The following is a 27,237-nucleotide window of genomic DNA, read 5'->3' as shown; positions in this document are numbered from 1 at the left end:
ATGGGTGAGGAGGGGGCGGAGCCGGGGCGGGGCACGTGTCCCGGCCCCCACGTGCAGGGCGCTGCAGAAGGGGCGCAGCGCATGGAGGCGGCGGGAGGAGCGACCCCGACCCCGACCCCGGCCCCGACCCCTGCCCGGGCTCGGCCGGCCCAGCCCCAGCCCCAGCCCCAGCCCCAGCCCCAGCCCCCGCCCCAAGCTCAGCCCAAGAGCCGGGAGCCCTTCAGGAGCCAACGGAAGGAGTCTGAGGTAAGGGCGGGGGGGCGGCAGGGTCACCCCCCCCTCTCCGGGGGGTCCTTCTGGAGCTCGGAGGTGGGGGACGCCCCGGATGGAGTTTGGGGTTCATGCCCTAGGGGGTTGAGGTGTCTGTCCTGGGGTTGGGGGTCACTGCCCCCGGGGGTTTGGGGGTCACTGCCCGGGGGTTTGGGGGTCTCTTCCTTCGGGGTTGGGGGTCCCTGCCCCGGGGACTTGGAGGTCTGTGCCCTGGGGGATTGAGGTTCCTGTCCCAGGGGTTGGGGATCCTTGTCCTGGGGGGTGTCTTCCCTTGGGGTTTGGGCATCTCTGCCCTGGGGGTTGGGGGTCCCTGCCGCAGCGTTTGGGAGACCCTGCTGTTGTCCCGAAAGTGGGGTCCGTTGGTAGCACTTCCCTGGGGGTTTGGGGGTCCCTGCCCCCAGGGGCTGGGGTTCCTTGCCCCTGGGTTTTGGGAGTCCCTTCCCTGGGGGTTTGGGGGTCTCTGCCCTTGGGGATGGGGGTCCCTGCCCTGGATTTTGGGAGTCCCTGTCCCAGGGGTTTGGGGGGTCTCTGCCCTGGGTTTGGGGGTCCTTGCCCTGGAGTTTGGGAGACCCGGGGGTTTGGAGTTTCTGTGGGGCTGTAGTTGGAAGGAGCCCAATGCAGGATTAGAGGGGACCCAGTGCTGGGGGGTTGCCCCCCCCCCATCGGGGTTGCTGGGGTCCTCCTGCGGTGCCCAGTCTGGAATGTGGGGCTCTAGGGAAGCACTGACATCCTCACCCCCAGAGCTGTCAGCAGGTTTTGGGGTCCAGACTGGGCCCTGGGCTCCCCCCCACACACCCTCCAGGCACCCACTCACCCCCCACCCTCACCAGGGTCTGGGGGGGGGCTGCAGTCCCTCCCCCTTTCACCCCTTCTGCCCAAACAACATCATCACTGAACTGGTGTCCCCCCGCAGGGACCCCCGTGAGCAGAGGACGGGCAGGGGGGGGTCGCCGAGGAGCTGACCCCAAAAAAGCTCCCTCCTTGGTGGGAGGTGGTGCCTGAGCCCGGCTCGTGAGGTGTTTTTTTTTTTTTTGGGGGGGGGGAAAATCTGCATTTCCCGGCTGGATCGACCCCACCAAGCGGATTAGCCCTGCACGCGCTTCAGCGAATTCCTCACCAGCTTGAGCTCCCCGAGCTGCCCCAGCCCGGCTGGGCTGCAGGAACCGGGGCAGAAACCAGCGTTTTGAAGCAAACCGTGCTCAGCCTGGAGCCGCTGATCCTCCCGGGTCATCAATATTAATCGTGATGAGGCGCATCGGTTCCAAGCCGGGCTGCCGGGGAGGGATGCTGGGCTTCCGAAGGAGGAATTATGTTAATGTCCTTGATGATCCAGTCCTGCGTTCCCTTCCCCCGGGGCTGGGTCGAGCCGGTTGCGGCCGCCGCTCCCTTCCCCGCTGTAAATCCTCTGGTGAAGTTTCATGCTCCAGTTCCTCATCTACAGGGAAGGAGAAGGGAGATCCACAACCCCACGGGCTTCCAAAGGGCAAAGCCCCTCTCCAAAACCTGTCAGATCCGGGATGCTGAGGACACAGCACGGGGGATTTGCATCCTTTGCTTCAAACCAGACCTGGACCTAGTTTTTAAAGCTGATGTGGGGCTCTGAAATGCATCAAATACCCCCTGGCACTTTGGGTCCTGCCTCTGCTTTCCCTGGGATTTGGGAAATGCTATTTTTACACTCGCCTTCCAAATTTCTGCTGTATTTTTAAGCAGCCTCGTGCAGACTTTCCCCACTCCAGCCCTGGAGACCCGTGTCAAGATCAGCCACGCGTGAGCTGCCACTCCAGTTGGCTGGAGGAGCTTTAATGCAAAGGCTGGGGGTGCTGGCAGCCATCCTGCCTCCCGAAATATCCATGGGGATGCACCAGCCCCCCCCTCCCCGTTGATCCCAGTCCTTTCTTCCCAGGGCTCCGTGGATTGTCCCAACCTGGAGTTTGAATACGGGGATGCTGACAGCCACGGCACCGAGCTGGCAGGTGGGGAGGTGTTTAGGTGCTGCTTTGCTGTTCAGAGGTGCCCACTGGAGAGGTGGGGAGGGGAAAAAAGATATAAATCCCTTGGGAAATCAGGCAGGCAGGTTGGGGGATGGATGCTGAGTGGTATCATCCCTGCGGTGATAGGGGTTTATTAATAGAGAGCCACTCATTCCCAGGGGGCAAGCGGGGGCACAGGGATTACCCTACACTCCAAATTATCTGGGACATGATGGCAGGCTTTGGGGGGGAGAGGAATGGATGGCATGTCACCCGTGCTGGGAAGTGTCACCTTTTATCACGGGTGTCACGATAGGTCGAGTCCTTGTCCCGGATCTCTGAGTCCAGCTGCTTCTGCCCCATGTCCATGGTTGTGTCCCCAGCCTGGCTCGACCAGCCCAGGGACTATTTTTAGCTGAGTGTGTCTCAGCTGCAGGAGCTGGCCTGGCTGAGGCACTTTTTTTTTTTTTCATCCAGGGATCCTTCCTCCTTTCTCACAGGACCACTTGAGTCCCCCCGTGGTGCTGCTCAGCACCCTAGGACCTACAGGAATTAGACAGGATCAGGCAGGAATTAGATAGGAGCAGGGGCGTGGGTGCCTCTCCAAGTCCAGCCCCTATTTTCAGGTCCCAAAATGTCTGAGCTGCTGGGTTTGAGTTCAGTGCAGGTCTTCCCAGATGCTCCTGCTGTCCCTCCATTTGCAAACTGGTTTAACTGGAATAGAACCCCTCCACCCCAAAAAACCAAAACCCTAAGAAATTGCAACTGCGGTTCAAGCAGCGTCAGTCTTGGATGGGAGCGTGGGAACATGGGGATGAAAATGCTGGATGTGGTGGCATTGGGTGGGTCCAGGATGCCCCTTGGAGCTGCAGAAGAACTCAGGGATTAGCTGAGGTCTCTGCCCCACCTCTCCTTGGGTGCACAGGGTTGCTTCAGAATTTGGTAATGAGGAGGAGGGTGAAATTCCTCCGGGTCCCTGCTGACCCCCTTCTCCATCAGAGCTGTACAGCTACACCGAGGAGCCCGAGCTCAGCACCAACAGAAGATGCTTCGAGGAGGATTTTCAGGCTCAAGGTACCAGCTCTGGGCTCAGCAGCCCTGGGTGAGAGCAGGACCTCCAGGGAGGCACCCGGCTGGTTGTCGTGTCCCCTTTCCAGTGCAGGGCAGGAGGTGGCTGGAGCTGGATGGGACTCAGCAGAAGGCCTATGTCATGCACCTGCTGGATGGGCTGGAGGTGGTCAACAGGGACAAGAGGCTCAGAGTAGCACGGGCCATCCTCTACCTGGCACAGGGTAAGGACCACACCATCCGTGTCTGGATGCGGCCGCGTATCCGCTGCCTGGCTTTGGAATGGCAGGGTTGGAAGAAGCCTTCTCCTGGGGTTGTGCAGTGAAGCTCCTTCCTGGGATGGTCGTGTGTGCTCCAGGGGTTCAAGGGCAGCTCCCTCCTAACAGTGCCTCCCTTTGGGCCCCTCCAGGTGTCTTTGGAGACCTCGATAATGAAGGCGATGTCCTGTACTGGTCTCGGCACAACAGCTTCCTTCTGTACCAGCTGGGAACCTTCACCGCCTTCCTGGAGCTCCTCAACATGGAGATCGAGTGAGAGGACCCACACTGCCCTCACCCTCCTTGTCCTCTTCTTTGTCTTACTCTTTCTCCTCGCCCTCCTCACCATCCTCTTCATCTTTTCTCCCCATCCTCCTCATGGTCTTGCTCCTCCTCTTCCTCACCCTCCTCCTTTTCATCTTCTTTCTCCCCATGCTCCTCATTCTTCATCTTCTCTCCTCATCCTCCTCACCCTCCTCCTCTTCCTCTTTCTCCCCATCCTTTTTGCCCTCTTCTTTCTCCTTCCTCCTCCGCCTCACTGAGGACCAGGGAGGTGCCCCAGCCACCGCATGTCCCCCAGCCTGGTGTTTCCAGCGTGGCCTGGGGCTCAGGGTGAGGAGCAGCCCCTGGCTGGTGGCAGGTGCTGAGCTTGTCCTCTTCCCCACAGCAACAGCCAGGCCTGCAGCAGCGCCCTGAGGAAGCCGGCCATCTCACTGGCCGACAGCACAGAGCTCAGGTAACCCCTCAGCACCTTGGGTGGAGACCAAGTGGCACCTGGATGGCAGAATCACCTGCCTGCTGTGCTGTTCTGGCAGGGTGCTGCTCAGTGTCATGTACCTGATGGTGGAGAACATCCGTGTGGAGCAGGAGACAGATCTCCCCGAGTGGAAGACCTGCCGGGAGACCTTCAGGATGGAGCTGAGTGAGCCACAAACTTCCTTCTGCTCTAACGAGGTCCTTTCATCATGGTGGACTGGCAAGGAGACCTCAGAGACAGGGGATCTGCTCTGAACCTGCTCTTGGTCCCTCTCTCCACCAGGTTTCCCTGTGCACACTGAAGAGCCGTTTGCTCTTCTGCTCTTTACCATGGTGACCAAGTTCTGCAGTGGTCATGCTCCACACTTCCCCATGAAGAAGGTCCTGCTGCTGCTCTGGAAGGTGCTTCTGGTGGGTGCAAACCCTTCCTTCTTCCATTAACTGGTCATTTTGGGGATAGTGCTTCTGGTGGGTGCAAACCCTTCCTTCTTCCATTAACTGGTCATTTTGGGAACAGTGCTGACACAGCCTAGATGTTACTTACCATTCTATCCAACCATAATGAGGTTCTTGAGGATGGCAAAGGAAGCTGACAGGAGGCAATTTCTTCTGGAACAAGGGTGGGTTGAGCCACGTGGAGGGCATGGGGTGGAGGAGAAACCTGGAGAACAAACCAGTGACCTGGTGTCTTCCTCCTCAAGGCCTGCAGCTCGGTGGCCTCAAACTGAAAGCCCAGCCGCCCAGTCCGGGTGGGATGTCTTCTCCTCTCTTTCTCACCTTTCTTCTTGGTCCCTAGTTCACGCTGGGTGGATTTGAAGCCCTGCAGCTGCTGAAGGTGAGGAGGCGGGAGGAGCTGGGGCTGCCACCCTTGCCAGAGGACAGCATCCAGGTGGTGCGCAGCATGCGCGCCGCGTCGCCTCCCGCCTGCTCCATCGAGCTGATGGACCAGCAGCAGCAGCAGCAGCAGAAGCGTGGCCACCGCAGCCGGAGGGTAAGAGTGGGCAACATCCTCCTCCCAGGATGCTTTTCCAGTGGGAACATCATCCTCCTAAGGAGGCAGCCTGTGCTAGGGAGTGTGCTTCCCTTGCCCCCCCCCACAAGTGCTCCTGTGGTTTTCAGTCTCAGAATCCTAGTCTGGTTTGGGTTGGAAGGGACCTTAAAGATCACCTAGATCCAACCACCCTGCATGGGCAGGGACACCTCCCACCATTCCAGGCTGCTCCAAGCCCCATCCAACCTGCCCTTCAACACTGCCAGGGATGGGGCAGCCACAGCTTCTCTGGGCAGCCTGGGCCAGGCTCTCCCCACCCTCACAGCCCAGAATTTCTCCCTCACATCTCAGCTCCAGCTCCCTCTGCCAGCTGGAAACCCTTCCCCCTGCTCCCATCCCTCCCTGCCCTTGTCCCAAGCCCCTCCCCAGCTTTCCTGGAGCCCCTTCAGGCACTGGAAGGTGCTCTAAGGTCTCCCTGGAGCCTTCTCTTCTCCAGGCTGAACACCCCAACTCTCCCAGCCTGTCTCCAGAGCAGAGCTGCTCCAGCCCTCCCATCATTTCTGGGGCCTCCTCTGGCCTCTCTCCAACAGCTCCATGTCCTTCTGGTGTTGGGGACCCCAGAGGTGGCCCCAGCCCTGCAGGGGGGTTTCAGCAGAGCAGAGCAGAGGGGACAATCCCCTCCCTGGCCCTGCTGGTCACACTGCTGGGGATGCAGCCCAGGACAGGGTTGATTTCTGGGCTCCAACACATGTTGGTGGCTCTTGTCCAGTGTTTCATCCACCCATTTCAGTTGGGGCACATCAGCTCCATGACACATTTGATCCAGAGGAAGCAAGAGGACATCCTGACCCTGTGGCAAAGGGCTGATAAGTACTGAGGAGCAAAGTGCTCACAGCAGGCTCATCTGCTTTTAGCTTAACTCTTGGAGTTGCTGTGTTATGGTCTGTGGATGAAAAGGCCTCTTGCTAGGAAAGACATGTCACGTGGTAGGTCCAAAAGTTAAGATGGAAAATTGGGGTCATACCTCCTAGAGCAGCAGAGTTAGAGGTACAGAGAGGGCTCTTCCTTGTCTAGGTTTTGGTAGCAACAGCTAGGAGGGAAATCCTCACCTGAGGAACATCTGGGAGCTTGATCCTTCCAGGGTGGAGAGGTCTGCTGCCAGCAGCTGGGCAGGAAATAAAATCCGTGGAGTCACTTGAATTTTTCCTTCCCCTTCTGCTGCAGCCCCTGGTGAAGCAAGACAGTTTAGATATCTACAACGAGAGAGACCCCTTCAAGAGTGACGAAGGAGGAGTTGATGAAGAGGAGAACGATGATGTGGACAGTGGGATTGAGGGGGAACTGGACCTGATGGAGCGAGATGCAATAATCCCCGTGCTGCCTGCTCAGCGCCCACCTATCGAGAGGGTGTCCTTCCCCAAAGGGCTCCCCTGGGCCCCCAAAGTCAGGTAGGACCACCTGGTGTCATTGCTGTCCTCCCCAGTCCTGCCTGTCCTGGAGATCACTGCAGGATGAAGGTCAATCTGTGGCAAGTTTGTTGGCTCTGGCAAGTTGAACTCAAGTGACTCCATTTTTTTTGTCTTGGTTGGTCCTTTCTGGACTGGGTTTAGCTGAGCTCTTCCCTGGGCTTTGCAAACCAAGTGTGGCCAGGCTTGGCTGATAAGTGACAATCCCATTTTGGACATCCCAGGTTGTACTGGGAAGGAGGCTTGTGTTGGAGCTCAGGGTCAGCTTTCCCAATGAGCTGGATCTCAGTAGGTCCTAGACTTGGGAACTGCTCAGTGATGTTGCCTCTTTCTTGTTGAGTGGGACTCTTGTGTTGCCAGATGAAGCCTACTTGAGTGGCCTTGCTCCAAGATGAAAAATTAAGAGGAAAAACATCTGAAGATGAAGAAGTTGGGGCCTTGCCTTCCTAAGAACAGTTCTGCTCCACATGAGATGGGGGAGTGTTAGGAAAAGAGGGTGAAAACCTCTGCCCCTTTCCCTCTAGGTTTTTTTGCAGTTGATCTGAAGCCTGGATTTCATAGAGTCACAGACTGGTTTGGGTTGGAAATGACCTTCAAGATCATCTAGTTCCAACCCCCCTGCATGGGCAGGGACACCTCCCACTAGATCAGGGTGCTCCAAGCCTCACCCAGTCTGGCCTTGAACAATTCCAGGGAGGGAGCCCACAACTTCCCTGGGGAACCTGGGCCAGGGTCTCACCAACCTCACAGGGAAGAATTTAATCTAGTTTATTTAAAACACAGGAGAAAATACATCTTTTTTGATGTGGGAGCAGTGACAGGGTCAAGTGTGTCTATCCAGAGCACTCCTGGCAGGGACATGGCAAGAACTGGTTCCCCACGTGGGTCTCCACACACCTGGTGCCAAGGCACTCCATGTAGCTACATGTTCTCAGCATTGAAATCAAATGATGGTTGTTTTTCTTGGCTGGTGCCTGGAGATCCAGCTGGGTTTCTTTCTGTCTGTGAGAGCCTTGGCTCATGGTTCATGTCCTACTTGTAGTGCTGGGATTGTGACCAGTTCTCATGAAAGATGCCTGAGGTGGACAAGATGTCAGCTTGCTCTCTTGGAGCAGCATGTGCTCTGCCAGACTGTGGAGACAACATTTGTTTGCTCAGAGCCAGCAGATGCTGCTGGAAGATACATGTGCAGGGAGCACAGAAGGTGGATCAAAAGGCACTGGTTGTAGAGAACTCATCTTGATTTATTTGCACACTCCCATGGAGCTGCACACCAAATACAAATGATTTTGGTTCTCATTGGTCCCAGGCAGTGGTGCCTCTGGCCCGTGGCTGTTAAGACCTCTAGAAATCAATCCTAGAAAGCCCAAAGGTTCCTGATGGCCCCACATTGCCATCCTTCCTGAGCAATGCAGGCTGTGATCTGGGATGTGACTGTTTTCCAACCTTCTCCTTGTTTTTGTTTCTCTGCTGCTCCATCAGACAGAAAGACATCGAGCATTTCCTGGAGGCAAGCAGGAACAAATTCATCGGATTCACGCTGGGACAGTGAGTGCTACGTGTGGAGGTCCAACAGAGTCTGTCCCACAGCTCCCATCAGTGCAGATGAACCACTGGGAGGTGGCCACAGAGCTCAGGTTTTCCCAACCCAACCAGCCCAAGGCATCCTCAGGACCATGTGGTGCAGTGCTGGATTTTGCTGGGGCTGCACTGGCACACTTAGTGTCATAAAAATATGTTCTTGGAGATGCTGGTCTCCAAGGACCTCTTTCTATTAAAAAATCAGACCTAGCCTGGAATAAGTGACCTCTGGCCCAAGCCATATGAGGAGGGGCTGAGAGAGCTGGGTTTGTTCAGCCTTGAGAGGAGAAAGCTCAGGGGAGACCTTAGTACCACATACCAGTGCATGAAGGGGGGCTGCCAAGAAGATGGAGACTCCCTGTGGACAAGGAGTCAGATGGAAAAGACAAGGGGTGATGGGCACAAGCTGCTCCTGGGAGATTCCCATTGGACACAAGAGGGAAATGTTTCCCCATGAGGACAGTCCAACATTGGAACAGTCTCCCAAGGGAAGTGGTGGATTCCCCCACATGGGACAGTTTGAAGTCTCAGCTGGACAGGGTGCTGAGCCACCTCATATCACTAGAGTAGTACCTAGAGAGGTAGGACCAGATGGTCCTTGAGGTCCCTTCCAGCCTGGCATTCTAGGATTGATGTAGGAGGGAGTTGGAACAACGTGGTGTGCACAGCAAATTACCCAGTTTGTGACTAAATCCAGCAGATTCATCCTGGTGTGGGCCTAGCAGGATATCCATGGTTTTGGGTGTGGTGCTGGGCTCAGGATGGCTCCCCACAGAGACCTGATTTCACCTCAGATCTTCACCCCAAGGTCGCCCCTTTCTGGTGCAGGCTTTGCTGGGGAGGGGGTGGGAAGGTGGGCAGCTCGTGTCAGTTCCTGACCCATCTGGGATGAGTTCAGCAGCTTCATTAGACTGCAGGCTCCCTTGTTGACCTTGGAAGTGTGAAACCCAGATCTTCTTCCCAGCCATCTTTCATCCCCCACAGAGACACCGAAACCCTGATAGGACTACCACGGCCCATCCATGAAAGCGTGAAGACCCTGAAGCAGGTAAGATGGTGGCTCTGTGCATGGCACTTGGATGAAGCAGCCCAGAAAGCCTTGCTGAGCAGCAGTCAGCTTGTCTAACCTCATCCCTTGCTATTTTTGCTGCCTCGCACTCAACAGATGCTCTGTGGTGGGACTGGACCTGTGGGGATCTCATGGTTGTGAGGAAACCGTTGGCCAGGATCACCAAGGCTGTAGGGGGATTGCAGGACATTGGGGCTCATACACATAAGCTTTTGTGATGCAGCATTTCCAAGGAGTTTGAAGCTCCTCAGATGTGTGGTCTCAGCCCACAGTCCATGTTTCACATGATTTCTTCTCCTCAAAGCAACACTCTCAGTCTGAGCTCCTGCCTTGGGAAATCAATTTGATTAATCCAGTCAAGGTCTGAACAGCTTGAGAGGGGCTGGACATCCACCCCATGCAGTGTGGCATCCTCAGGTCTAACCTCTGGCTGAAACACCTCTACTGGAGGGAGTAAGAGGGTCTGTTCTTGGTTATTACAGGAAAAGTTTCTGGAGTTTCTTGCAGGAATTGAGGCAAAAAATAGAAAACTGAGTCCTTGGTGCCATTCCAAGCAGACTGTCCAGCACTTGGACTTGCCCTTTGGACCCCTCCAGAGGCCAGCTGACCCTGTTTGAGGTCTGGATTGCCTTTTGGAGGCAATTGTCACTCCATTCACTTACAGATAGATCCTAGAAGGAGTAGGTGGGTGGCCTCAAAGACATGATTTGTAAGGAGCTTCATGGACAGAGGGATGTCCACACACCGATGAGTTCTCCGTGTATCTGCTGTGACCTGTGCACCTAACTGAGACATCAGCAGATGTTGTCTTCACTCTCTGTGTTTCATCCTTCAGTTGTGACCTTGCTCTGCCTCTCTCTGTCTGTTTTGCCAGCACAAATATGTTTCCATCTCAGACATCCAGATCAAGAACGAGGAGGAGCTGGAGAAGTGTCCCATGTCTCTGGTAAGAAGCTGCTGCTCTCCATCACTAGACAGACACATGGAAGGTTTCCAAGGTGTCACAGAAAGCCATACCTTCTCCATGACACACCTGAGATACTTGTTTTTTTTTTTTCTAGAAGTCCAAATCTTGATCAAATGTAGCAACGGAGAAAGACCTGGAGCTTTCTCCAGTCAGCATGCAGCTGTGTCCATGATTAAGTCCTCAAGCTGGGTTATGTGGAGGTGACCATCGTATCTCAAATGGGTGCACTGGAGATACCTAATTTTACCTTTTTCCTAATGTTTCTCTGTGCTAGGGGGAAGAGGAGGTCCAAGAAACTCCTTGTGAGGCCTTGTACCGAGCCATGTTGTACAACCTCCCCCAGTACATGGTAAGCTTAAGTACATGGTGCTTCTTAAAAGTAAAGAAGAGCTTTTCAGTGGGGAATGGTGCCAACCTGTGATGTGCAGAGCTCAGCACGGGGCTGCTGGGCTATGTTCAGGACTTGGAATGGTGAGGTTTTGGTGGGAATCCAGAGCAGAGTTGGGTAGGAAGTACAGTCTAAGAGGAAGGATTCAGAGGATCAAGGGGTGCTGTGGTCAAACTGTTTCAGGTGGGTCAGTGGTCAGAAAATAGGGGGTGTGTGTAGGATTTGGAACAAGGGACAAAGTCCTCCACATTGGTAGGAGCTCAAAACTGGCCCCAGACACTGAGGGGAACCAGTTAGGGATGGGCCTGTGTCATCTCTTGAGCTGCATGAGCTGTAGTATTTACCAAGTTGCTGCACACTGGTACAGGCATGTTCACTTCTGACCTGAAGAAGCAACCTACGGGCTTCACTGGTCCCTTCAACCTTTGTCCTTTTTGCTGAGATGAACTTTCCATTATCATATCACACTGATCTCTGAGCATGACGGTTTGCTGGGCCAGGAACCAAACTAAACCATCCTTGTGCTTTATGTGGCTCAGCAAATGAGTTGGCAACACCTTCAAGTCTCCACCAACGTGGCTGTGCTCTCAATAGCTTTTCAAACTGTGAAGAGTCTGTAGGCTGTCAACTTCCTTACAGGGACATCCCTTGGCCCCAAGCCTTTCCAAGAGGAACTCCCAGAGGAATACAATGCATGTCCTGAAATTCATTGCCATGTTGGATGAGGCTTTGAGCAACCAGATCTAGTGGGAGGTGTCTCTGCCCTTGGTAGGGGGCTTGGAACTAGATGATCTTTAAGGTCATTTCCAACCCAAACCAGTCTGTGATTCTCTAAGGTGCTCACTGAGCCATGTGCACTCCATCCACAGGGAGAGACAAACACAGATTTAAATCCATCAAGCTCCAGGTGTCCCTTGCTTTATTTTATCTATCCTACTGGAGCTCATGAGGCCTTAAGTTAAGGAGAAGATAGAGCTGCTGTGCTCCCCACACATGTCCTCTCTGTCCAGGGGATAAAAGGAGAGGTTAAGCCTTGGTGCAGTCAGTCCATCATGGTGAGCAGAGCTTGGGATGGTGGAACCCTATAGAGCTGGCTTGAAGTTGTCCAGTTTCAGCAAGTGAAGAAGGAAGCAATGCCCCTTCCTGGGAGCACCTCTCCATGCCTGTCCTCCCCTGCAGATAGCTTTGCTGAAGATCCTCCTGGCTGCAGCCCCCACCTCCAAAGCCAAGACCGACTCCATCAACATCCTGGCAGATGTGTTGCCTGAAGAGATGCCGTAAGTCCTTGAGGAGGTGGCTACCAGCCATCTCAACTTTGCCACCAAGTCTTGGGCTGAGCAGAAGAGTTGGGGTTTGCTAATAGACCTGGGGGGGCAGTCCTGATTTGGAGACATCTTTTCAGATGGGTACAAGCTATTGTTGCTGGCAGGGTGGCAGGGTCAAGTCTTAGAGTCCCAGATGGAAGTGAAGGTCCCTGTTTCTGTAGAGCCTGTGCAGATGAATAGGAACTCAACAGTCCCTTAGCTCTCCTTGCTCCTTTACCCACCACACTGTTGCCTTCTTGCCACCAACCCAGCATCACAGTTCTTCAGAGCATGAAACTGGGGATCGACGTGAACAGACACAAAGAGATCATTGTGAAGAGCATCTCGGCTTTGCTGCTGCTGCTCCTCAAGCACTTCAAGCTGAACCACATCTACCAGGTGAGTGGAGAGAATAGGATGACCACTGCCAAGCTAGTCTGGAAGCCCGTGTGTCCTGATAGACCCTCTCCTAAAAGACCTCTCCAGGAATGGGTTTCCATAACGAGCTGCAGATTCCTTTTCAGTAGCAGTGAACCCTGGTCCTGGGCCAGGAGTTGGCCGGGTGACTCAGGCAGGAATAACCTGCCTGCAAGATATCTCTGCCTGTGGTTTGACAGGATTGTTTCCACTCACGTGGAAAGAGGTTTCAGGCTCCTGGAAAAATGCATACTGTGGCTGATCAGGTTAAAACTCAGGAGGTCTCACAAGCAGGAGCCTCCCTTTCAGAGGGGGAAGGGGATGGAGGTGAGACAAGACCCTCTTTTGCTCTGCTTCATCTCCAGTGACCAGAAATAGTTCTGGATGGGACCTCCTGAGGTCAACTAATCCAGTCCTCTTTTCCTTGGCAGGATCAAGTTCTTGCAGCTCCAGTTTCAACACATCCTGGAGGTCTGGGTCCTAGATGCAGTCTGCTTTTTGTTTCATTTGCATGGCACCAATCACACTGGTGATTAAAAAGTCACACTGGAGCTTGATTTAAAAAGGCCAAGTGCTGATTTGACCTGTGGCCTGGGCCCAGTTCTCCACCTATTCTCCAAGTCAAACAATTGGTGTTTCCTATTTTTTTTTCCTTGTAAAGGTTTCAGCATGGTACAAATCCATCTGTGTGATGAAGCCCACTGATATTTATCTGATGATAAATATAGATCCATACATTGGATTTGATTAATTGAAACAACCACCCACAGTTTTACAATCCTACATGCATTCCCCTGCACCCCTTCACTAATTTTTCTTGCTCCACTCCCAAAACAACTCCTCTCATTTCTTCCTCCATGGCAGGAGGACTCTTGCAGTCTGGTGAGCAACCTGATCAGTGAGCAACCTCAAGAGGTCCCTGCTCACTGCAGGGGGGGTTGGACTAGATAATCTTGAAAGCTCCCTTCCAATCCAATGTCATTCCTCCTCCGCTCTTCCTCCCCTCTCTTGCCTCTCTTCTCTGTAGGAACAAACTGTTCCTCCACTCTCCCCTCTGGGATGTTGACTGCGGGTTAGTGAAAGGCACAGGTGGGCCAGGAGATTGCTGCCATGTGTGTCTGTCTCCTCAGAGGACAATGGAATTTGTTGCATTGTGCAGCCCTTCATAGCCAGACCATTTCATGTTTAGAGGGGGAGAGACACAAGGGTGAAGGCAGGGGTACTTTTTCCAGTCAAAATTTGAAAAGGGACTGACTGGGGTTAAGAGGAATGGTTGTGTTTTCTCCCCTAACAGCTACACCTCCTCCTTCCCTCTCCCCCACGAGCTGTTTTGCCACAGGTTTGGACCTTGACAAGCGACACTGCAGCCAATGAGGCGCAGCTATTCCTGAACTCCTGCCATAAAGTTTGTGTGTCCACTCCACGGCAAATAGTTTTCCAGCTGGTGAGAGTTGCTGCGTGTGAGGCAGGCCCCATACAGCAGCCTTCTGCAAGGAGAAGATGGTCTGCCAGGTGTCTGGAGCAGACCAGGAAGACTGGGTTTCCATTCCCAGGTGATGCTCCCGGTTGTTCCAGCTGATATTGACCCATTTCACTTCTCTTCCTCAGTTTGAGTACGTGTCCCAACATTTGGTGTTTGCCAACTGCATCCCGCTGATCCTGAAGTTCTTCAACCAAAACATCATGTCTTACATCACTGCCAAAAACAGGTACAGCCACTTCTGGGGAGGAGAAGGATGCTGGAGCAGGGAGGCTTCGTGTGTGAGAAACCCTCACATGGGGTGGGACCAAGTGACCTCTGGTCTCTGGTGTGGCTTTGGGGCATGTTCTCCACTAGAGGAATACACTGGAGGGGAGCAGATCCCTTCTGCCTAATGAGGAGAACTGGATGGGGGGTTTCAGTCTCTCATTGGACTATGAACATACATGAAGACCTGTGTCCCTTGCTGACAATAGATTGGTTGCATCTTTACATGGACTCCTAGAAAGCAGCCCAGTGCCTCTGGGCATCTGTGGGCCACAGCTTCCAAAATGGGGTAAAGTCTTCTAGGTGCTGTCTGCTTGTTGTAGATATAATTCAGCTTCCATGACTTCTCCAGGTTTTGCATAGTTGTCCTGCCTTTGACTTCTGATCTGAGAAGGCCACTAGTCCCATTTTGAGTCTGTATGGGGACCTGCTGGACTAGTGCAAGTCAGTGTGAGAACTGAGAGCACAACTCTTTCACAGCTCAGTAGGACTGGGTAAGATTTCCCTGTTCAGAGGGGAGTGACAGAAGATGCTGCTCTTGGAATGATGAAAAGATCCCTCTTCTTGCTTTTTGATGCTCTTTTTGTTGCTTTTGAGCCACGTGTGTAGGCTGCTCTGTCTCCTGCACAGGATGAGGGGGAGATTTAGGTCAGACATCAGGAAGACATTCTTCCCCATGAGGGTAGGAAGGCACTGGAACAGGTTGCCCCGGGAGGTTGTAGCTGTCCCCTCCCTGGAGATGTTCAAGGCCAGGTTGGATGAGGCTTGTGCAGCCTGGTCTGGTGGGAGGTGTCCCTACTCATGGCAGGGGGGTTGGAACCTGATAATCTTGAAGGTCCCTTCCAACCTTCACTATTCTATGGTTCTATGATTCTATGAAAAAAAAACCAGTGAAAGAAGTAAAAGAACCAGAGAGGACAGGGAAGGGCTGGATGGTGTGGCTCAGAAAGGAGGTCTGCAGATTTTTTCTAAGTAAAACCCTCTTGAATGAATCTTGGGATGAATAATGAAAGAAGTAATGAAAACAAACAAACAACAAACTATTTTTACTGTGTCTAGGGAAAAATGATTTTGTGTAATTTTTATTAACAAACCACATGGCTTCAAGGAAGCAATCATAATTAGGCTCATTATCTCCTTTCAGCAAAAACAACTGGCAAGAGACCACATTATCCTAACTATTGTGGCTAAAGAGAAGTATCAGTGATGACAAGAGTGTCTCAAATGTTACAATAAGCAGACAAAAATTAGCCTGTGCAGTCAACTGTTGTATTTGGTAAAGATGCTGGGAGGTGGCTACAAAACAAGCTACTGTTTACAAATGCAAGGCTTTTGATAAATAATTAAGAGAAGTTTCTGCAAACCAAGAGTGTAATAAACCTGGCCTCATAAAGTCACTGCTGTAGTTACAACTGGATAAATACAGAGTGTTTTAGCTCTGGCAGCTGTCAGGCCAGGACACCTGTTCTATGATTTTATGATTCGTGGGAGCCAGCAAGGAGCATCTGTCCTTGTGGTCAGAGAAGCCCTTTGTGGACCAAATGCTTTAAGAAAAGCCTGTTTGAGGGGATCTCCAGACCTTTTGTCTTCATGCAGAGGGATTGCTTCTGACTCAGTGATTGTCACAAGTCTGCTTGTTGCTCAGCTGCTGGATTTAAAAACAAAGAATAGCAAAGAAGAACTGAAGTTGTGTGACAGTACACACTTCCTTTGAAATTAGTGCAGGTCTTGGGGTACAGACAGCATCAGTGTATCTGTATGTATACATACTTTATACATATATATACACACACACACACAAATACTTTTCTTGTTTATTGAACAGGTTGCCCAGGGAAGCTGTGGCAGCTGGAAGTGTTGAAGGGCAGGTTGGATGGGGTTTGGAGCAACCTGGGCTGGTGGGAGGTGTCCCTGCCCATGGCAATGGGGTTAAACTAGATGATCTTTAAGGTCCCTTCCAACCCAAACCATTCCATGATTCCATGATTTCTATGACTATTGGCTGCTTTACAAAGGCAGTAGGCCTGGAGGGCTTGGAAATACCTGATAGCCTCATTGTGAAGTTTCTTGCTGGTAATGAGATGTCTCCATTTTAACCTAACATCTGTTTTGCTGGGGTCTTTTTCCCTTTTAAATTACACAGTTGGGTAACTAATCTTTCATGTCTTAATGAATCCAAATCCTCTGAGTCCCTGTGAATGCACTCAGGACACACTTGGGAGCCAGGAGGGATTGAGGTGCTCCATGAAGCTGAGCCATGAGGCAGTGGTGAGGCTGGGAGCCCATCTGGATGTGGTGCTGGCAAGGCAGGGAGGCATTGCAGATCCCTGGGCACGATCATAGAGATCATCTTTAAAAGTTACTTTTGTACTTCCCTGGTTCTGAACTAGTCCCTTCCTTCATGTCTTCCACAGCATCTCTGTCCTGGATTATCCACATTGTACAGTCTGTGATTTGCCTGAGCTCACTACAGAAAGCCTGGTAAGCAGCACACAAAGTGTCCTTGTAGCCAGTATTACTGTTTGCAAGAGGGTGAGGGACGACTTTTGTTTTCTTTTTTTTCTATCTTCTTTTTCTGCATTCCTAACCTTTCCAAAATCAGACTGATTTTCTTGCCCCCTTTCAGACTTAAAATTTCCTCCCATCGCTCTTCTGACTGATGATGGTGGGGAGGAGGCACTGCTGGTGTCGTGCATAATATATGCACAACATATATATAATATAAAATCCTTGGCTTTGGAGTTTTCCATTTTCACTTCTCCAAATGAGAGAACCTGCTTTGACAAAGGATTTGCCTAGAGGCCATTGCCTCCCAGGTTTCAATTGTTCTGAGCATTTCACGAGATGTCAGTAGATTAAGGAATGAACCAAATTCCTTATAGAGAAGAGCCTAAGTATTATGGAGACCAGCCAGCATGATGGGCTGTGTGAATGTAAGGATGACAGATGAGACACCATTGCTGGCAGGTTCAGAGCTGCAATAATTCAATGCAGAGTGGGTTGGACTTGGACTGGGCACAGAGCAGGGACAAGCTCTGGGGTTAAGAGGGATCTGAGGGAAGAGAGACCCTAAATAATGCAGGGATCATTAAGAAGGTGTCTGACCAAAACTAGTCCAGGCAGGGATGATCTCATGTCACCTGGCTGCTGACATGTTAAGCCTATGTTGCTATCCTCAGCTATGGAAGGGTAAAAATCATGCAAGTGAAAGATTTTCCCTAGTTTCTGTGCAGGGAAGTTGCTGACGAGTCCCTCCAAGCCTGCAGCCAGCCAGGACAACCAAACTGGTTTTATTGGATCCATAGCCACAGCATTTCTGATGTGCCACTGTGATACAAATTCCAGCCATGAGTTGATTGTGCCAGATCAAATGTATATAAAACCCTCTGAGGAGCACGGTGGGTGGCTGTGGGACTGCCACACGTGGCTGACATGCTGCCTCAGTCTTCCACCACTGTCCCACGTGCCTTTCTGCCAGCGCTTCTTGCCGCCTTGTGGGTGCCTGCTCGGGGTGACAGCTCCTGGACATCACCCCCACCCCCAACCAAGGGGATCAGTCCCTTGTTTTGTGCAGGTCCATGAGCTGCTTGCTGAAGGCTGGTGTCCTGGCCAGGCTCCCACCAACCATATCCTTGTCCAATGGGGACATCTAGTGACACATCGTTGAGAGCTCCAAGGGCTCACGCTGAGCCTTAAGCTCAGGATTAGCTTTACAGCTGTAGAAGACTGAGCATCCATCCAGCTCTACAGTCTTCAGCACAGGAAAGACATGGAGTGGGTCCACAGGAGGCCATGGAGATGATGGGAGGGCTGGAGCAGCTCTGCTCTGGAGACAGGCTGGGAGAGTTGGGGTGTTCAGCCTGGAGAAGAGAAGGCTCCAGGGAGACCTGAGAGCACCTTCCAGTGCCTGAAGGGGCTCCAGGAAAGCTGGGGAGGGGCTTGGGACAAGGGCAGGGAGGGGTGGGAAAAGGGGGGAACAGTTTTAGGCTGAAAGAGGGGAGATTTAGACAAGAAATTAGGAATTAATTGTGGGTGGTGAGACCCTGGCCCAGGTTGCCCAGAGAAGCTGTGGCTGCCCCATCCCTGGCAGTGCTGAAGGGCAGGTTGGATGGGGCTTGGAGCAGCCTGGAATGGTGGGAGGTGTCCCTGCCCATGCAGAGGGGTTGGAACTGGATGATCTTCAAGGTCCCTTCCCACCCTGAACCATTCTGTGATTCTATGATTTCTATGATTTACAGAAACTTTTCTGAGCTGTGGTGATCACTGGGCTGTCATTTCCTCCCTGACTGCAAATAAGTACAAATCTGCCACAACACATATTTCCCATGACAGGAAGATGTGATTTATCTCAGCTCTAAACTTAAATGCAAATTAAAATGCTGATTATATCCGACCCTTTCAGAAGGGTTTCCCCCAGAATCTGTTGGCTTCTCAGCAGCATGATGACCACCCAAGCGAGGAGATAGCTCTGCTGCTCACTTTCCATCAGAAATAAACTTGTGCAGATAGTGAAAATAAAGGCTTTCTGCCCAAGGGTGTCTTTGTGAATGCCCATCTTAGGGTTATCATGCTTTTCCTTCTCTGCTGTGCAGGAAGCTGGAGACAACAACCAGTTCTGCTGGAGAAATTTATTCTCCTGCATTAACTTGCTGAGGATCCTCAACAAGCTGACCAAGTGGAAACACTCGAGGACAATGGTAAGGTGATGTCCCATTCCTCTGAGACCTGTTGTAGTCTGCCAGTGTTGGACCATCCAGTGTGTCTCCAGCAACTTCAGCCCAGCCTCCCTGCTGAGAGTGTCTTCTGGCAGTGCTGGAGCTTCTGTTTTTTCATAATCCGCCCATTTGTCTTTCACAGATTGAGCCTTAAGCAAAGAAATACTTTTTCTTCTGCAAATAATACTTATTTCTGTCACCTTCAAGCTCCCTGCAGCAAGGTTTGGTTATGCTGACTACTCATGTTCTACCTGCTTGGGGTCTGTACCATACATGGCCCTGGTGTTGGTGCCCAAAGCTGCACAGAGAGTGCTCGTGTGGGTTTCTGGATCATGTTGAATGAACGTGTGTTGGTTTCTTGGCAGATGCTGGTAGTCTTTAAGTCAGCCCCAATACTGAAGCGAGCTCTGAAGGTGAAGCAGGCCATGATGCAGCTGTATGTCCTCAAGCTGTTGAAAATCCAGACCAAATACCTGGGGCGCCAGTGGAGGAAGAGCAACATGAAGACCATGTCTGCCATCTACCAGAAGGTGCGGCACCGCATGAACGACGACTGGGCCTACGGCAACGGTGAGTGGGGCCAGGGAGCAGCTGCTCTGTCCCCAGGTGGGATGGGCACACAGGGGGTTTCATGGAATCCCAGACCTGGGAGGAACCTCAGAAGATCATCTGGTCCAACCTTTTGTGGGAAAGGGAGCCTGGATGAGACAATCCATCACTCCATCCAGTCGCATCTTAAAAACCTCCAGCGACGGGGACTCTGCCACGTCCCTGGGGAGGTTGTTCCAGGGAGTGATTGTTCTCAGTGAAAAAAAAACCTTTCTCACATCAAAATGAAACCTCTCCCAGTGTGGCTTGTACCTCCTGCCCCTTGTCTTCTCCATGTGGCTCTTTGTGAAGACAGAGACTCTGCTCTTTCTGTAGCAGCCCTTGAAGTACTGGAATACTGTGGTGGGGTGTGTCCCCCCACCAAGGCCTTCTCTTCTCTAGGTCCTCCAGACTCTTTCAGTCTTTCCTCATAGAATCATAGAATTGTCAAGGTTGGAAAAGACCTTCAAGATCATCAAGTCCAACCATCCACCCTAGATAGGCAGGTTCTTCAGCCCTTTGATGTGGTTTGACATGGTTTGGACTGTTAGGATCCCATCAACTTGTTCGGGTCAGTGTTGGGGATTTTTTTTGGAAGCTTTAGGGCTCTGTTCAGCACCACCAAGAGGGAACAAACTGATTGCATGAGGAAAGGTGGGAATAATACATCAAGATGGGACATGGTCAGCTCAGGTCTCCAAGATGAGAGTTTCCACCAAGCCCAGGCCTGCACTTTTGCACTTCCAAATCACTTTCAACATTGAGCCATTAGGCTGTCCTGATATCCACACCAAATGTGCATGCTCAGGATGGCTGTGGAGATTTGCAGTTCACACCTGAGAAACAGGAGCAGTTTCATCCCAGTGGTGCAGATCATAGAATCCCAGAATCGTAGAATCCCTAACTGGTTTGGGTTGGGAGGGACCTTAAAGATCATCTAGTTCTTTCTCCCCTGCATGGGCAAGGACAGCTCCCACTAGACCAGGGTGCTTCAAGCCCCATCCAATCTACCATCTTACATTTAAATACCTTAAATTAAAATGCATACATAATTGGGAATTGATTAGGAATAACTGACTGGATAATACTCTGGTCAATTCAGGCATGTGGTTGCTGGAAATCTTGTTTCTTTTGCTCACAACTTGGATTAAAACTGGGAGAGGGGAGACTTAGGTTAGACATTAGGAGAAAATTCTTGGCTGTGAGGATGGTGAGACACTGGAACAGGTTGTTCAGGGAAGTTGTAGGAGCCCCATCCCTGGAAGTGTTGAAAGGCAGGTTGGATGGGGCTTGGAGCAGCCTGGAATCGTGGGAGGTGTCCCTGCCCATGCAGGGGTTGGATCTAGATGATCTTCAAGGTGCCTTCCAATTCATACCATTCTACGATTCTGTGATTATTTTTTTTCCCACAACACTTTGGTCTTGTTCCTCCTTCTGTGCAGACATCGATGCCAGACCCTGGGATTTCCAGGCTGAGGAATGCACCCTCAGGGCCAACATCGAAGCCTTCAACAGCCGGAGATACGACAAACCTCAAGACTCAGAGTTTGCCCCAGTGGACAACTGCCTGCAGAGCGTGCTGGGCCAGCGCCTGGAGCTCCCCGAGGACTTCCACTACTCCTACGAACTCTGGCTAGAGAGGGAGGTGTTTTCCCAGCCCATTCGCTGGGAGGAGCTGCTGCACTACCAGTGAGAGCAACACCTTCACCTGCCCCCGTTCCCAGCTCAAGGAGGACTCAAGGTGCTACAAGGCAAATGAAAGGAAGATGGTTTTGGACCTGGGTGTTCTTAAGCAAATTTAGCCTTTCCAAAGAGACCAAGCGTCCTTGTCTATCTACCCAGACAGCCTCAAGGATGCAACAGGCAAACTTTTGGAGGTCATCCCTTTCCTGGGACTTACTGGAGGCCATACAGTATCTACAGACCTGCAAAGAGGCCACGGGCCAGGCTGCAGTGTCACACTAGTGGCAGAGGCAAGAATGAGTTTATCTTTACTACAGATTGACAGCAGAGCAGGAGAGCTGGGAGCCTCTCAGCATGCACGTGTGCTGTCAGAGGACCTCAGCTGTGACAGGTTGCCATCTCTCCCAGATGCCCCACACTGTGCCTGACTGGTTTCTAATTTTCCAGTTCTGGCTGCCTGGTAAGGTGCTTCTCACCCCCCCGTGCCATGAACAAGCTGCCCTAACAAAGCTGAAAATAAGAAATGTGAGGCACTGTCTGTGACAGTCTCAACCAGAGGGGACACGTTGGCTTGGACAAAGGAGGTGACATTACCTCTTGTCCCCAGGTTTGTGTTGCTGCTGCTGGGATTGTTCAATCCAATTTCGAGGCTTGCTTCCACAACTGGCCATTTTTGCATCTTGTTCATCAAGGATAATAATCCACTCCCTTTTCCACTGCTCCCCTTTCTTTCCTCCACTGCTCCCTTCACTTCCCAAGAGTAAAATGATGGCTGAGCTGTGCAGTGTAGAGCTGTAGATGAGGCTGATGGCCACCTTTCTCTCCACCTGATTGTTTTTGGAGGATAAATACTGCAGGTAACTTTCTTTAGCTCTTCTACCTATGGAGGAGAGAGTAAATGCCATGTTAAATAACCTAATTTTTACAAAGATTTTTTGGTCATCTGGGGGAATGTTTATGCCAAGTCCTAAAGTGTGGAGTAAAAGTGCTTTGGTTGACACTTTATTGCCATCCTGTGGGGAAAAGAGCAGACTCTGAGGTCTGTAAGTTTCAGAATGAAGAGCAGATTGAGCTGCAAACTTTCTTTAAGGTCCATGCTTGGGTAAAGCTGCATCACAGGGGGGTGGCAGCTGAAGAGCAGGCTGGAAACTCTTGTGGGCTGCCCTGCTGAAGGGAGCTCAGCCCTTGGTACCGTGTGGGGTGACAGTCCCTTCTTGGATGACCCAGCCTGAGGGCTGCAGTGGAAAGGCAGGCTGGGCTTCATGCTGCTTTCTGAAGTGTTATAACAGAGCCCACAAACTGTAACCTTATTCTACAGAATTTTAGCAGTTCAGCACAGGGAATCCTGGATCTAACCTTCTCCCAGCTGGGAAATCAAGACTTCAGCTTTTGTTAAAGAAAGGTGTTAATACAGTGCAAGGAAGCACTTTAGCCATTCTTGTTACCAGTGTGCCAAGCACATGGAATCAGGGAATTGTCAGAGTTGGAAGGGATGTCTAGAGATCATCTAATCCCACTCCTCTGCTAAAGCAGAATCCCCTGGAGCACATTCCCCAGGGCTGCATCCAGGTGGGTCTGGAATGTCTCCAGAGAAGGAGGCTCCACAGCCTCCCTGGGCAGCCTGTCCCAGGGCTCTGTCACCCTCACAGGAAAGACATTTTCCCTCATGTTCAGATGGAACCTCCTGTGTTCCAGTTTATGCCCCTTGTCCTGTCCCTGGGCACTACTGAGCAGGGTCTGGCTCCATCCTCCTGCACCCACCCTGAGATACTTGGAGGCATCAAGAAGGTCTCCCCTCAGCTTTCTCCTCTCCAGGCTGATCAGTCCCAGCTCTTTCAGCCTTTCCTCATCAGGGAGATGCTCCAACCCCCCAGGCATCTTTGTTGCCCTCCCCTGGACTCTCTCCTGTCTCTCTTGAACTGGGGAGCCAGTTCACACACAAGTGATCAAACCACGAGTATTTGTGTGTATTGCTGTGGAATTAAACTGAGGATGATTCCTTATGGGGTTTGTAAAAGGTGGCTTTTTCACAGAAATGGCATCAGTAAACCCACTCGCCTTTCTAAATACTCTTTTGTTCAAAGTAAACCAGAGCAACATTTACTTAAGCTTTTTTCTTCCTGTGCCCTAATTTCATTGCTTTTTTTGCTGTTTTTGTTTAAAAGGAACAAAAGCATCCCCCACAAACCAACTCCTAAAATCACCTCTGACCCCTGCCCATCTCTCTGCTGAGGAAAGGCCTTGTCTGACATACACCAGAATAGAACATCCAAAAGTATCTATAAACCCCTAAAAGCAGCAACCCAGAATTATGGGCTGTAGATGTCTTCACAGTGATTGTGCTTGTTAAAAAGTAAAGAGTTTTAAAAATACATAAAGCCCCTCCAAGCAGTAAGGGATGAAGACCAGACATAGGGTCTATAATGGAAGCATGGGGCTGTCTTTAGGGAAACTGGGAGAGCTCTGGAAATGTAATTTCAGCACCTGTACTTTAGCTCCCCTCTTAAAATATGGCATCTACCCATTCCCTGTGTTCCCTAGAGCCTACTGGTAGTAAATAAACTAAAGATTAAATAAAGTCAAATAAATTAACAAAGCCCAGCTAATCAGGGCAGACACATGAAGGTCTGTTATATATTTAAGTAGTAGAAATACAGTATAAATATGATTATTTTCAGCAGGTACTGGGGTCCAGAGCCCAGGACTAGCTGGAAAGTCTAGGATTTTCTCCGTGATATTTTGTCTCCTATTTTCCTACTAAATGTGCAATTTCCCCCTCATGGCACAGTCCTGGGAATGGAGCTGGACCTCTGTGTGGGATCATGTATCCTGGCACAAGGGACACCTCTCCAGCACTGTTGGTTCCTTTTCTCCTTCCTTCACATGGTGACCCCAGACTTAAAGAGTCTGCAGTGGGTTTTTTCTGGTTAACCATATTATACTCCTTGCTTTAGCATTCTGTGTTTTAAAGTGACTTATGAAACAGTCTAATTACCCAACAACTAAGTGTGAATGTAAAGGAGGCCCTATCAATGTATGCAAATCCTGTTAGTCTTAATAAACTAAGGTCATGAAGGTAAGTCAGTGTGTGTCCAAGGGGAAAAGGGAATGAAGCATTTATTCAAGAATCAGAAACTTAGACAAGCCCTTGCTATTTGGCTCAAAACATGTTTTTTCCTCCCAAGTGTCTCTTTCCCACAATACTTATGTTCCAAAAAATAACCAGTACATAAAGAGTGTATATTTTCCTACATTTTATATTTAAATTGGAGCAACCTGGTCTAGTGGGAGGTGTCCCTGCCCATGCAGTGGGTTGGAACCTGATGATCTTGAAGGTCCCTTCCAACCCAAACCATTCTATGATGAAATTGTGCTTCATATAAGGTTTCCATGGCTTTTCAGTGCCTTCTGTTTTTACTGAGGTAGAGATGAGAAATACCAATTATTATCTGAATATCTGTGTGGTAGAGGATGGTATAAACTGTTATCCTTAAGTACTATTTATTTCCACCACCACAAATTTGCTTCCTAGAGACAGACCTCTGTACAAACCTTGAACCTCTGTGTAAAAAAGTAACTGGGAAAGGTACATCTTTGAACTGGAGTATTTGTGTCTCATTATGGATTTGTAACAAAGACTACAGTTCTGTCGAGATGTACCATGTTTAGTGAGGGTTTCTTCTGGAAAGCTGGAAAAGGTGGGTTTCCTTTCATAGAATCATAGAATAATTTGGGTTGGAAGGGACCTTCAAGATCATCAGGTTCCAACCTCCCTGCTATGAGCAGGGACACCTCCCACCAGACCAGGCTGCACAAGCCTCATCCAACCTGGCCTTGAACACCTCCAGGGAAGGGGCTTCCACAACCTCCCTGGGCAACCTGTTTCAGTGCCTTCCTACCCTCATGGTGAATTTCTTCCTAATATCTAACTTAAATCTCCCCTCTTTCAGTTTAAAACCATTTCCCCTTTCAGTCTGATACAACCTGCTGGCCTCTGCTGAGCAGCTGAAATGCCAGCTCAGCAGGAATAGAGAGAACCTCCATTTTAATAAATTTACTCCACTTACAGACAGATGTGGGGAGTTCAAACAACATGACATGTGAAAGACCTTCCCTCGAGGTGTCTGGGCAAGTGTGTTAACTGAGGCCTCACTAGAAAACTCCCTTCCCAGTACTTCAGAGTCCCAGCTGCTGCTTCTCTAGCAGTACTAGGAAAGACTCCATCCTCCTCTTGCACTTCTCAAACTGCATGCAACAGCAGTTAAAACCTCTTTGCTTCACAGTGAGGATTTTCTTCCCCTTAAAAAATTATCAGAAGAGCCAGGAGGCAGAAATTATAGAATAATAATGTTGATGTGTAGCAAGGAAGTTTCAGAGCCAAGTTTTGGATGGTTTCTGTACAGCTGAAGGAACCACATCTGTTATCTTACTCCAAACAGGACTGTTTGTTCCAGGAACACTCAAGTTGCTCAGTTTCTGGTTTAATAGTACATGCAGAGCTGCTTTTTTGTCACTCTGGTTGTTCAGTCTTTCTTTCAGATGGTTGCTGAAAGTTTTGTTGTCTGTTGGCAAGTCATTTTCCTCAGTACCTCTGTACAGATTCTTCTATTTTTAGCCTTATTTCCTAAGGAAGGCAGGCACATGCGATTACACTCTTAGTTTCTCCATCCTCTAGAAGCAACTTCCAAACTGGGTAGCTAATTTCATGCAAATTTGGGAGGCTAGAAGGCCTCAAAGATACTAATTTATCTTAAAAATGATACTGAGGTGTCCTGGCCTGACAGCTGCCAGAGCTAAAACACTCTGTATTTATCCAGTTGTAACTACAGCAGTGACTTTATGAGGCCAGGTTTATTACACTCTTGGTTTGCAGAAACTTCTCTTAATTATTTATCAAAAGCCTTGCATTTGTAAACAGTAGCTTGTTTTGTAGCCACCTCCCAGCATCTTTACCAAATACAACAGTTGACTGCACAGGCTAATTTTTGTCTGCTTATTGTAACATTTGAGACACTCTTGTCATCACTGATACTTCTCTTTAGCCACAATAGTTAGGATAATGTGGTCTCTTGCCAGTTGTTTTTGCTGAAAGGAGATAATGAGCCTAATTATGATTGCTTCCTTGAAGCCATGTGGTTTGTTAATAAAAATTACACAAAATCATTTTTCCCTAGACACAGTAAAAATAGTTTGTTGTTTGTTTGTTTTCATTACTTCTTTCATTATTCATCCCAAGATTCATTCAATAGGGTTTTACTTAGAAAAAATCTGCAGACCTCCTTTCTGAGCCACACCATCCAGCCCTTCCCTGTCCTCTCTGGTTCTTTTACTTCTTTCACTGTTGTTTTTTTTTTCATAGAATCATAGAACCATAGAATAGTGAAGGTTGGAAGGGACCTTCAAGATTATCAGGTTCCAACCCCCCTGCCATGATCAGGGACACCTCCCACCAGACCAGGCTGCACAAGCCTCATCCAACCTGGCCTTGACCACCTCCAGGGAGGGGACAGCTACAACCTCCCGGGGCAACCTGTTCCAGTGCCTTCCTACCCTCATGGGGAAGAATGTCTTCCTGATGTCTGACCTAAATCTCCCGTCTTTCAGTTTAAAACCATCATCCCTTGTCCTATCCCTGACCTCTCTGGTGAAAAGCCCCACTCCAGCTTTCCTGTAGGCCCCCTTCTTTGTTCCTTCTGATCAGGTACCAGGATTCCTCTCAGATTTTCCACTTAGCCACTGAAAACAAGACTCAAACCACAGCCATAGCTAGAACAAGCAAAGCCCAAGGCCCTGTGCCTTTTCAAATGGCAAGGAACCTCTTTAGAGTCTGTTTTCTACACTGCCCTGACAAGCTTGGTTGATGAGACAGGGTAATAGTATCCCTCTTTTTTCTTCACTGCTAAATACAAAGAAAAGTTGAGCTGCTCCATCATTTAGATGAGTAGGAGAGAGGCAACATGCTCATTAGACTCAGTGAAGCTTGATACTCCCCACTGA

The 27,237-nt window shown here is 50.5% G+C and overlaps 1 protein-coding gene across 1 annotated transcript; it reads left to right on the top strand.

Moving 5' to 3' along the window:
• STRIP2 (striatin interacting protein 2) lies at positions 1-26,426 on the top strand. The gene is made up of 21 exons (XM_051625141.1): positions 1-246; positions 2,177-2,246; positions 3,243-3,317; positions 3,401-3,535; positions 3,721-3,841; positions 4,236-4,304; positions 4,384-4,490; positions 4,608-4,735; positions 5,121-5,315; positions 6,540-6,763; positions 8,264-8,329; positions 9,347-9,410; positions 10,306-10,377; positions 10,673-10,747; positions 11,966-12,063; positions 12,363-12,489; positions 14,116-14,216; positions 16,669-16,735; positions 18,847-18,951; positions 19,335-19,539; positions 21,000-26,426. The coding sequence occupies exons 1-21, from the start codon at positions 1-3 to the stop codon at positions 21,248-21,250; spliced, it is 2,601 nt and encodes an 866-aa protein (XP_051481101.1). The 3' UTR covers positions 21,251-26,426.
• The last annotated feature ends 811 nt before the right edge of the window (positions 26,427-27,237 follow it).

Source organism: Apus apus, chromosome 1 (genome assembly GCF_020740795.1).
Source record: "Apus apus isolate bApuApu2 chromosome 1, bApuApu2.pri.cur, whole genome shotgun sequence".
NCBI lineage: Eukaryota > Metazoa > Chordata > Aves > Apodiformes > Apodidae > Apus > Apus apus.
This window is presented reverse-complemented; position numbering and strand designations above follow the sequence as displayed.

Coding starts and splice junctions, on each gene's coding strand:
- STRIP2 (XM_051625141.1), top strand. CDS start 1: ATGGGTGAGGAGGGGGCGGAGCCGGGGCGGGGCACGTGTCCCGGCCCC. Junction 247..2,176: donor GCCAACGGAAGGAGTCTGAG/GTAAGGGCGGGG, acceptor CTTTCTTCCCAG/GGCTCCGTGGATTGTCCCAA. Junction 5,316..6,539: donor GTGGCCACCGCAGCCGGAGG/GTAAGAGTGGGC, acceptor CTTCTGCTGCAG/CCCCTGGTGAAGCAAGACAG.